The sequence below is a fragment of the Agelaius phoeniceus genome, chromosome 10, assembly GCF_051311805.1.
Source record: "Agelaius phoeniceus isolate bAgePho1 chromosome 10, bAgePho1.hap1, whole genome shotgun sequence".
In the NCBI taxonomy this organism is placed as follows: domain Eukaryota; kingdom Metazoa; phylum Chordata; class Aves; order Passeriformes; family Icteridae; genus Agelaius; species Agelaius phoeniceus.
In genome coordinates this window covers 10,375,285-10,387,298 of record NC_135274.1, presented here as the reverse complement: position 1 = coordinate 10,387,298, position 12,014 = coordinate 10,375,285, and the positions used below count along the sequence as shown (strand labels likewise).

The window sequence follows — 12,014 nt, the reverse complement described above, 5'->3', positions numbered from 1 at the left end:
AGAGCAAAGCTGAACTGAATGGAGCAGCACTGGATGTTGAAATTGAAAATGCTGAAAACCATTTAACCTTTTAAGAATGTATTATTTACCTCCTACAGAGTTCCCCAAATGGAAGGGGATATTTTTGCTTCTAAGTACCTGCAGCTTTCTAATAAGTTGTTTTGTTACAGTAATTCTTAGCTGGCCAGTGATATGTACCTAGGCTTGAGTGTGCACTATTTTGCTGCAGACTGTAAAATTTAAATTTTGCTAAAGGTTCTATTTTCTAGCTGTATATATTACTGTAATAATTAAATTGCCATGTGAGGTATGCAGTTAGTCTGCATATGAAACAGTGTGGGACAGGAGACCCAAACAATGAGATTTTTGGAGCTTGTGTATGAACATTTATGCATTTAGGAACATTAATGGATATTTTCTGATTGCAAAGAGCATTGCCTCAGCTCATAAAAATGGTGGTGAGACATCAACTGCATGTGTAGAAGAAACAGTGGAGTTCTCAAAGCAGTTTTAAGTGGAGAGCAGCTCACTTTCTATGGGTGAAGCATAACATCCTGCAGTAACTAATTGTCTAATACTAAGTGGTGGTAATATTCACAGTGATTCCCTGGTTTGTTGGTATTTAATCTTTTAGAGGCATAAGATTGCAGTTCTGCAGATATATATGTATATTACATGCAGGCACTCTAGTTTAAGGTCTCTTGGATCCAACAGCTGACCCTAAACCAGAATACCTTTTAATTTTCTTTTCCTATTGAAGCACTGCAGGCAAAGGATGCCACAAAGCTCACAGCCTTATGCTGAACATGCTGTCAGCTTTTGATTGAGGTTCATTGACTCATTCCCTGCATTTTCAGTCAAATCTGATCATCCTCTCCTATCTGATGGTTCGCCATATTTTTAGAAATTTGTTTATCAAATAGCTGCTACCTCTACCCAATGGCTTATAGATGGACTTCTGCTGACCTGCTGCTCTTATCTGTGGAACCTATGCTCTATTTTCAAAACACCCTCATCTTTACAAGGGCTTTGGAGTTAATGTGCTGTGCAGCAAGCAAAACAGCCTTTTGTTCATCCAGCTTCTCTCAGTGTGCAAGTGTGTGGACAGTGAGTGCTGTCCCTACATCACCTGGGAAGGGGTAACCCTGGCAGCTGGAAGATTGCCATGTTAAAACCCAGCTGGTAATATGAACAGAGAAAGGCAAAACCATGGTGCTTTGCTCTTCACTGTAATCAGGTCAGCAGCAGACTTGGTTTTATTTAGCAAGCTTGTCTGGATAATATTATAGGACTCAACAGAATGCAGCTACAAAATCCTTGTAATTTTATCAAGCACATTGGACTAACAATGGCAAGAGCCTTATATCCTTATATCCAGCAGTAGATCCTGCCAAAGACACACATGGCTTAAACCTTCCTCCTTTCCCTAAAATGAACCCACATTTGAAGTCTTTCTCAGTATAGTCAGAACTCTTATCTCCAGATTACTCAACAACTATGCAACTCAATAGCTAGAGAATGGTTCTGAATTATGAATGAATGCTTTGTTTAAAATCCAGTAGCTTTTTTTTTTTTTTTTTTTTTTTTTTTTTTTTTTTTTTTTGGTGTAGAAACTTCCCTGACTTCGCTGCCCAGACTTTACCAGAAGTGTGGAATGATTGTGGAATATCTTTACAGAAATCTGCATTGTAATCTTAATAGTGATTGTGAACATTAACTTTGTAATCCTCACTTGGACGTGTGATGAACTATAGGTACAGCAATAAACTGGAACAGGAAGCAAGGAGCAGAAGAGATTAGGGTAGAGATTGAAAAACCTCTAGGGAAGGACACCATTAGGCTAATGGTGAGGGATGTGCTGAGACCTGCTGGATGAGGGCTTTGCAAAGGCTGGGAGCAAGTGAAGAACATGAGGCTCCTGTGCTTCTCCCTGGTCCCCCCAGGATCAGGGGAAGGCACCAGTCAGTGTATGGACAGCTGGCAGTGTACCTGTCACACACAGGGGTGTATGGACAGCTGGCAGTGTACCTGTCACACAGGGATGTATGGACAGCTGGCAGTGTACCTGTCACACACAGGGATGTATGGACAGCTGGCAGTGTACCTGTCACACACAGGGATGTATGGACAGCTGGCAGTGTACCTGTCACACACAGGGATGTATGGACAGCTGGCAGTGTACCTGTCACACACAGGGATGTATGGACAGCTGGCAGTGTACCTGTCACACAGGGATGTATGGACAGCTGGCAGTGTACCTGTCACACACAGGGATGTATGGACAGCTGGCAGTGTACCTGTCACACAGGGATGTATGGACAGCTGGCAGTGTACCTGTCACACACAGGGATGTATGGACAGCTGGCAGTGTACCTGTCACACACAGGGATACAGCTACAGCCACCCTTCCTGCAGACACCTGGGGCTGGTACTGGTACTGCTGAGAGCCCAGTCAGGATGCCTGGCGAGAGCAGGGCCCTTCAGATGTCTTCAGCCATTAAACACATCTCCATCTACCTCCCCACCCCCCAGTGGGTTTGTAGGGTTTTTTTCCCATTCAGCAGGTGTCCTGTTGGAGAAGGATGTTGTACTCAAATTGATGTCTTGCATTCTTAAAGCCATTTTCATGCTCTGGGTGAATGGGATACTGTATTGCTAATATACACTATGGTCAGTTATTTTAACCTGCTAATAGTACTCTTTATATAAATGTGAATTGATACTTTTCTCCCAAGGCATTTAAAAGCTGGCTCTTGTGTATTTCAGTAATACTGTTTATGCTAGACAGGAAACAATCATAGGTCAAACCTTGTAAAGTTATGACTAGCTTCAAAGTGGGAATTTTTGAACAGTATAGATACTGTCCTTTACTTAATACAGTATCGCTCACTGAGGTCTGTCTTTCATCATTACAGTTGTCTGAGTTTCATAATATCCCAATTTCTTCAATAAAACCAGTCAAGCTTCCTTTCCAAAGTAGGTTTCTTCTGCCCCTTATTGCCTCTTCTAGGAACCTGCTGTTTTGTAATCTGAAATAGTGCAATATCAGAGTTGTTAGTGATTATGATTACCATCTCAGTCTTCATATTTCTAGCCTTCTGCCACACTGATCCTGATTTCCCTACTACTGTTGTGGATGTCTTTATTCCCTTCACTGAGGTATCTGATTTTGCTGGAGGAGGGGGTGGTGCCCTCTTGTCACCACTGCAAAGTGGTGATGCTCCTCCTGTTCCCCAGGGCAGGGGCAGAAAAGGAAGCAAAGCTGCTGTTTGCACAAGGTAAGGAGGATGGGTAGGAGAGGATGTGAAGGGTTTACCTAGGGAAGATGTGCCACAGGGAGGGGAGAGCTGCCTGGGAAGGAAACAGGAGAGAGGAGAGATCTTTCCCATGCTGAGCCTCCCCCAGACCTCACTGACACCGTGTCCAACCATCATGCCAGGGTTGGAGGTGTGCGACCAGGACTTGGATTTCTGGGATTTCTGGTGCCAGGCAGAGGAATGCTCTTCCCTGGCCTTGGCCCTGGTGTTAACCATGTTGCTTTGTTTACTCTAGATACACTTTATACTGCTGTTCAGTCGGCAGGGGAAGTTAAGGCTTCAGAAATGGTACACGACGCTACCTGATAAAGAGAAGAAAAAGATCATTCGAGAAATTATTCAGATTATTTTGTCTCGCAATCAAAAAACAAGTAGTTTTGTTGACTGGAAAGACCTCAAGCTTGTTTACAAAAGGTGTGAGTAATTTTGTAAGAACGTATAATCACTGTTCATATGAGTAACACATGCTAGAAGAGGAAAAACAAAGGCTCACCTAAGGAAAAGCAGCAAACAACACTCGTAGAGCTGGGCTGAGTTAGGAGCCTGCCATTGGCAATCTGGGTATAACAAGGCAGTGTCCCTGGACACACCAGCAGGGTCATTGTGGGGTGCAAAATACTTGTACAGTCTGTCAAATGAGAAAAACACGAGTAATGTAATAGGTATTGGTGTTTAGAGGGATTAGACCTCACTGCCCCTTCAAATTCCACAGGGTAGCCTGGCTGAGATGTGTGTGCTGGATTTTATTAGCTGTGGAGATTGGAGGAATTGTTCCAAGGCACTTCCATAATTCTGTCAAATTTTGTTTTTGAAATATTTGTTGCTCTGGAAAGTGTTAATTCTCATTTCATTTTCCAAAGAAATCACTGATCCCCATTCCACAATGCCTAATGTTAACTGCCTGTTTGTTCTCCTACAGTTGTAGCAAACAAATGTAGCCTTAATGTGTAGTACACTGGGTAAATTAATCATCTCCCATTTAGCAAAAACTGAGTTCCATACTGTGATGGGAAGCATATAAACATCTGATCAGAAGCTGTGACAAAGTGGCCTCCAGCCACAGTATCAGCAAGCTGAATAGATCTTGGGTTGGTTTAAACATAAAGTTTTGGTGCAAGTTAGCTACAAAGCTTCTTTGATCTAAGCAGCTTCATGCATTCTGGCCCTCTGTAAAACACTGTCATTTGACAGCCAGCAGATGACAAATGCTGAGATGTAACAGATGTAACTTCTTTCACCTTTGCCTTATTTTTATTTTTTAATTAGAAGGGGTGGCTTCTCCTACAGTCTAATTAACCCCACTCACTGCAGTGCTATTGCAGCAGGAGGAGACCTGAAGGAACTACTTACTACTGATTTATTGCCTGTTTCAGTGTTACAGGTGTCCCACTTTACCAAGAGTGAAGTTGGTTCTTCTAACCAAAATAATAATTTGAATCATCTGATCTATGAAAGTGTTCTCTGGGACACTTATCAGAGTGACAGAAAATGTTTACTTTAGAGACTAGATAAGAACTAACTGTCATATGAATGACCTGTAAGAGATGAGCAGAGCACTGAGGTCCCAGCTGTTGACTGCCATGTGTTTGCCTGTGTTTCCCCAGGTATGCTAGTTTGTATTTCTGCTGTGCAATAGAAGACCAGGACAACGAGCTGCTGACACTAGAGGTCGTTCATCGATACGTGGAGCTCCTGGACAGATACTTTGGAAATGTAGGTTTCACTTTCTCCCATGAACTCGTTCCTGTCTGTCTGATAAACAAAATTACGTGGAGCTGATTTGCTTTGTGTTCCATCTGCTGCACTTGCCCTGCAGGAGCTCTCAATCCAGATTGAAATTAATTATTAGAGTGTTTTTTAAAACAGTGCTGAAATGGTCATAAGATTGTTTTCTCATCCTTTTTCCACTCACCCAGAATTAATCTTGATGCTTTGTATGTGTCTTGGTATAGAATTTGAAGGGAAAACTTCAGGAAAAATTATTTTAAAAACTCAAAATAGGTTTAGTTTTTTTAGATTTGTTTTGTTTGTTTGAATTTTGTTTGATTTGTTTGGTTTAATTCTCTCTCCTGACATTTTCAGATGCACTGGTTTTGTTTGTCTCATAATACTGTGTAACAATTAAGGACATAGAGGCAAAAGATAAAATCAGTGTGTTTTTAAAGAAAAGACTTAGAGAAGGTCCAAACAAGTCTTTCAGTAAGTCTTTAGAGAATACAAGAGGCCCATCTTTTGTCTGAATATTTTTGAAATGATCCTTTCTACCCTAATTCATATCTTAGTTAAATCAGTGTGCCATGACATGTCTGTACTTCCTCAAAACTAAAAAGCAGTTGGTGGCTCCTGGGCAGGGAATTTTCTTGCTCTGTGAACCCAGGTAACCCATACCACAAGGGCTGTGTAGGGCCTGTGATAAGGTTAGTGGGCCAGGAAGTCAGCTTGTATCTCTGACAGCCAGCATGAAGTTAATAATAAGTGGAATATCTCTGCTCTAAGTCTGTATATGTGGAGAGAACGTGTGCAGAAGCTTCAATATTACATTACATGCAGTTTGTTTCTTCACCCTGCTACCTGCACAGGGGTGCTTATGCTGAGGATATTTGATCATCACAACAGCTCTTGGCCTAGTAGTGCTTATAATACTGTCAAAGTGGTTTAAATGTGCCTCTCGCCTCTTGTTCTGGCAGGTGTGCGAGCTGGATATTATCTTCAATTTTGAAAAAGCTTATTTTATTCTTGATGAGTTTATAATTGGTGGAGAAGTACAAGAGACTTCAAAGAAGACTGCAGTGAAAGCCATAGAAGACTCTGACATGTTGCAGGAGGTAAGGCAGAGGAGGACAAAAGGCAAACACCTCATCTTCCTAATCTTCCTTATTTGACAGGAGATGAAAACACAGCTAAGCACTTCTGGTACTTAATTATCCAAGTGTGTCTTACATTCAGTTTCAACAGGTACAACAGTGCAGATACATAAGCTTTCAATTCAACCCTTTTGGTATCATCTGGAGGGTCTTTATATAAAGCTGTTGCTCTCTTGCAGCTTAACTGCTAGAGTTTATTAAGAAGTAGTTTAAGATGTATCTGAGATATTTCTCTAATATAAGAACATAATCTAAGGTTATATTTTATGTATGCATATGTAAATACAGAAAATCTCTTCTATTTCACTAATAGCATTGGAAACGTGACCTACTATTAACATTTAAAATTGGAAAGAGTATTTGCTGGCAAACTCTGCTTTCATTCAGAAGCACCTGTGTAGTTTTTCTGTAGGGCACAGATATGTAACCCTTATTCAGAGCCCTGCAGGAATTCTCTTGTAACTTGGAATGTAATGAGTAACATTGAGGCAGAAATGGCAAAACCACTTGCATGTGATGGGTTTCATTCATTTTTTTACCTTGGTAGTGAAGGATCCATCACAATCCTGAAGGGAGCAGCACAGTGGTAGAACTGGCTTGGGCTGTGCTGTGGGAGTTGAGCAGGTTTCACCTGCTCTGCCCTGTGCACATGGAACTCAGCCACTGTGTGCAAAGGCCACTGGCATGGTGAATGATGAGTTTGGCCACAGCTATGCTATGGCATGATTTATTTTAGATAATTTCCTGCAAAACTACAGCAGTCCTCAAAGAGGACAAAAGGATTTCTCTGAATATTACTGTACCATTCCATAATGAATCAGTTGTTTCTTTTTTGTTTTGTTTTGTTGGGGGTTTGTTTTGTTTTGTTTTGTTTTTTTGTTTTTGTTTTCTAGACAGTGGAAGAATACATGAACAAGCCTGCATTTTAATGTTAAACTACCTGGAGAGAAAACTGCTGTATGCACCTCCAAAGTGCACTTCCTGAAATTCTTCCCAATGTGCCAGATCTTCAGAGAAATACCAAAAACCAATAACTGAAGGGGTTTGTTTGTATAATGGTGAAGATGAAGGTCAGCTAATGTAGCAAAGGGTTTAACAATTCTGTGCTTTGCATTACTCTGTACATGAGTTTCTCAGAGTTGTTATTGCCCCAGTCTAGTTTCTCCTCTTGTTGCTGGACTCAACTCTTGTTTTGTACCACGTCTTTTAGCTACGGGTTTTGTCATCACAAAATGCTCCTCTGACAGTACTTTGAAGAGGTATTTTTACTAGTTTTGTTCACTGCTGACTGTATGACTCTACTTTTGTACAAATGTCCATTATTTTGAATGTAATGGTTATTCTGCTGTAATAATAATTTTTTTCTAAAAGCCAAATTGTTGTGGGCCCTGATTTCACAAACTTGTGACAAGATTAACTGTTGAAGTATATGAGGAAATATGCATCTCTTTGGAGCAGCTCCTTTCTTTCACTGTCTTTCTTCTCTTTTCTGCTCTAGTCTGCTAATAGATTGCTCCAACTGCTCCTAGAGTGCACTCCATGCCTCCTTTTAATCTGGAAGACTGTTTGAAGGTAGGCTTCTCCTGAGTTTAATGAATCCTCTATATGCTGCTGCATGCAGATGGCCTGTTTCTGTCTTTCTCTTCATTTTCCTATCCCCTTCCTAGATCCCCTGGACCTCTCCAAAGGCTCCAGACTTTGAAATTGTGCAGCGTGAGTGCAGGAGAAAACCTGAAGAAAAAAAATCAGCCTTTGGAAGATAATCTTTTATATCTTTTGGTATCCCAAACCTGTATTTCCCAGTAGAGTTTTCCAGTCTCAAATTCATGCACCTGTTGGGATAATCAGCTTTCTAGTAGTTGAAGATGCCCTGGTTTTTGAAGGTTGAGCAATTTAATCAGCTTTTTATAACTCTGCAAGCTGTGAAAAGGATAACATAGCAGAGAGGAGTCAGCTGGGCTGTGTGTTACAAGCCATTGCAGCAGAGTGTGTGTGGAGCCAGGTGTGCTAACTTGCCTTTCAGTGCAGTTCAGACTCTATAAACTGATTGAACTGGCTCCCTTAGAGAGATTGTCCTCCTTTAACAGAATCCAAAGCTCAGAGAAATTCTGTTTATCTGAACCCATAACTCTCAGCTAGATGTTTTGTTTCTGTCAAATAATGAAATTACTCTACACAAAAATTAGGGAAGTTATCAGACAAATATGCCAGAATGATGCAAGAATTGTTGCATTTCCCTTCAACATTCCCCTTGATTTCTGGGATGTACAGTCAATATTTTCTTTCAGAGGTCTTTCTAATCTTTAAATGTCCTGAATGCTTATTCTGATTTTGGTATTGCTCCTTCCTTCCTCATCAGTTTGTATATTCCTACAGAAGGGACACTGGGGTTTTTTGGAGAGTGGGGGCACTTTCACACAACACAACTTTGCTGGTTGTCAGCCCACTATTCTGCCTGTGCTTTCCTGTCTGTTAGTAAAACTGTGACAAACTGGTTCATAGCATCACGTTGCTCTTTTTTATAATTATTTTATCCATCTGTTTTCTCTGTATTGATGTCAAAAGCATACTTTCAGCCTGGAAAAGACAGTGAAAATTTCTGAAGGGCCTTTAATAGCTCTGAAGCCAATCGATTTAATAGTAAATTAATGAAATGGTATTATTTGTATATTATTTTCTCATGGTTTGAAATTAAGTTTTTTAAAGTACAGTGTTTAATTGATTAAGAAATCACTTCAGAATGTGCAAAGAGGCTCCTTCTGCTCTTTCCCTTTATAAATGACTTCTACTAACTGAAATCATCAGTAGTTTGATTTTACTCCCTTTTGGAGCCATGCTGTGATTCTCTGACTCTTAACAGCTGTCATGTTGGTTGAATTCTGAATTAGATCAAAATAGGAGTATCAGAAAGATTTCTTGGTACAAAAGTCTGTCTTTTCAGTCATTTTAAGAAGAGCTAGAAGGCTTCTTGCTCCATCATTTTCAAGTTGAAGAGAATTCCTGATGGAAGAAAATAATGGACTGGGTAGAGGTACTTATACCAGCCATGTCAGTGTAGCATCTGAAGTAAACAGCATTGCCAAACTGGTGTATCCAGTGTCAGCTTGAGAAGTGTGAAGGAGTTAGTCTGGTAAGTGTGAAGGAATTAGTCTGGTTTCCTTGCCCTAGTGCAAAAATTCCTTGGAATATGGTGTGCCTGTTGTGCCAGCTGCCTCTGTGCTACAAAGATGAATGGAAAGCATGTTAAGTACTCTAAAAGAACTGCTGAATTATGTTCATGCTTCAAGAAACTTCTACAGACTCCTGCTGCTTTTGTGTGTAGGAGAGCTCCACAAAGCAGGAGGTGAGCCTGAGCTGATGTGACTTTGCCTGCATACTTAAAAACAGGTGGGTTTGAAACATAAAACTTGTATTTAAACTTCTTAGAACCTTCAATGAGAAAGGGATCACTCAGATAAGTAATGTTGTAATGGAATTCAGTTCACCTCAAGTCTTTCTCCAAAGGGAAGAAGCCCAAATGAAGCCCAGTTGTTGTCGGGTCACCTTTAGGTTGCTGTCAGACTGCACATGTTCCCATCTTTGTGAACTTCATTGCCCCTAACTGAACCCTACACAGATTGGTGCACTGCAGTGCCTAGCTCATCAGAAGATTTGTGTCTCCTGATGTCTTAGTTCCTTGATTTTTCTTGGAGCAGGAGGTGCATATGTCTTGTACGTATTCACTAATCTCTGAAGCATTGCCATTTATATTTGCTCTTGATGTTTCTCTTTCCAACTTGCCTGACTATCCTAGGCAATGCTCAATGTCAAGTTTTCTGAGAAACTTTATGAAATTATTATCCAAAAAACTATTAGCAAGGTCCTTAAATATTCCTCACCTGATAATCTTTTGCCATTACCTAAACTCTCACCTTGCTGACAAGCTTCCAGCACATGTCCTAGTTTGCAAAATTGCATTTACTAAAATAACCATTAATCACAGTCATGGTGCTAGCCTAGATTCCCTTCCTTGCTCTCACCAGCTGCATGTAACAAAAAGCTGCTTGATTTTCATGTGAGCATCCCTGCCTGGAGGATTCTTAGTGTGATCTTGCTGCTCAGTGGTTGGGACAGAGCTGCTTCTCTGTCATGCAACTATTTGCAGCACATAAGTTCAGAGACACCTCTGAACATATCCTGGCAGAAGAGACAAACATTAGACTGGCATAAAAATAAATGTAATAGTGTCCAAAGTAAAAGAAATGTGACAAATCATGTTAAGTGAGAGGCAAGAGCAGCAGGATTGCACAGGATTCATGAATTTTTATACTTTTTGTTTCTTTTTTCATTGTAAATTTCTGAGTGTTCATTAAAAGGTGTCAGTTCCTTAAAATAATTTAAGAAAACTGACATTTAGGTTGCCTCCTATCAGATTTGTTTAACCAAAAGCCTCTGAATGTCTTCAATACCTTCTCCAACTGCTCCTGCAACCCACCTGTGCTTTCAGAAATCCCAGTGGGAAACTCAAGGTAAAGTTCAGGTGTGATTCTGCATCTGAATTTTCCTTGGACAGAATAATGTACTTACAAAAGAGTGAATTTTTTTTCCCTTTATTTCACAGCCCTTTCAATAGCAAACATATTTTTTTATCCTCTGCTTAGGAGGAGTAAGTGCTGCATTGGAGTAATGGAGCATGCAGAATGCATATGTGAGGTGTTGGGTGGGGCTGGCTTCTAAGGGAAGATCAGAGTGGAAGTGTGAGTGGGGCTTTCAAAGATAGAGCTGTTCAGTCCACAGTCCCCTCAAAATAACAAGGCAGCTCCCAGAGAGAGAGCTCTCATCCCTGCCTGTCCCTGACGCTCTGCTCCCCTGGAAGTGCGTGTGAAGGAATTTATTTCTGTCAGCACAGCTCTTGTGAGGGGGAGTTGCTCTCACCCTGCCTGAGATGACTAAACCCAAAGGTCTCAGTTCTGCAGCTGATCTGTATGGGGGGGTTTTCATTGCCTTTATCCAGTGTCTTTATGAGCGTGGAGTCTGCATCATCCTCCTGCATCACTGGATTTAGAGGGCTGGCAGAGCTCTGAGCTCAGACCAGGTAGCAGTGTCCTTCTGGGGGAGCTGACAGCATTCCTGCTCAATTCAGTAGTGTGTGTGTTCCTAGGCAGGATCACAGTACAAAGGAAATAGAGCTGTTGATTTAAATGTCTGTTAGCATATTTCAGGGATCTTTTTTCATGAGGGTGGCTGGGCTGGGTTACAGTATATGAGTGAAAGCTTTGTGTTTGTAGCAGAAATAACAGGCTGTGCTGCAGGAGAGTTAATGTTTGCTGTCATGGAAACCTGTTGCCTTGGAACATGATTAATGACACAGGGTAAGGGAAAGGGAGAAGCTATTGAAATTAGTGTTCAGCAAACCCTAAGCAAGACCAGCAGCATACAATACTATGAATTTTAGTTATTTCAGATTCTGTTGTCTAGTTCACTTAACCTTGTCTTCTAATTTACTTACTCATCAGCTCTTATAACCACGCTTTTGTGCAAAGTTAATCCTCTGGCTGACTAGAAAGAAATAGCATGTTATTTGCACTCCCAGTACACTACAAAATTTGTTCAACTTTTGTGGAAAGCACACACTGAAGGCAAACTTGAGGCTGGTCTGGAATGCCAGGGGACAGTAGCAGTTTAGCTGAGGACTTTTGCCTTTTGACTGTAGTGGTAGGTTTCAAAGAGTCCAGGAGTATGAGGTAGGGAATATTTCTGTGCACTGAGCCATTTGGAGAAATCTGGTTACTCCTGTGTACTGGTGTGGTAAGATTGCTATTCTGTAATGCTGAAAGGAAACAGTGAGGGAAAC

The 12,014-nt window shown here is 41.0% G+C and overlaps 1 protein-coding gene across 1 annotated transcript; it reads left to right on the top strand.

The window, feature by feature from the left end:
* The first annotated feature begins 837 nt into the window (after positions 1 to 837).
* Positions 838 to 8,179, top strand: AP1S3 (adaptor related protein complex 1 subunit sigma 3). Its single transcript, XM_077183854.1, has 5 exons — positions 838 to 1,107; positions 3,553 to 3,731; positions 4,922 to 5,030; positions 6,005 to 6,142; positions 7,075 to 8,179. Exons 1-5 carry the CDS (start codon positions 940 to 942, stop codon positions 7,108 to 7,110), a joined length of 630 nt encoding a protein of 209 aa, XP_077039969.1. The 5' UTR covers positions 838 to 939; the 3' UTR covers positions 7,111 to 8,179.
* Positions 8,180 to 12,014: the final 3,835 nt, after the last annotated feature.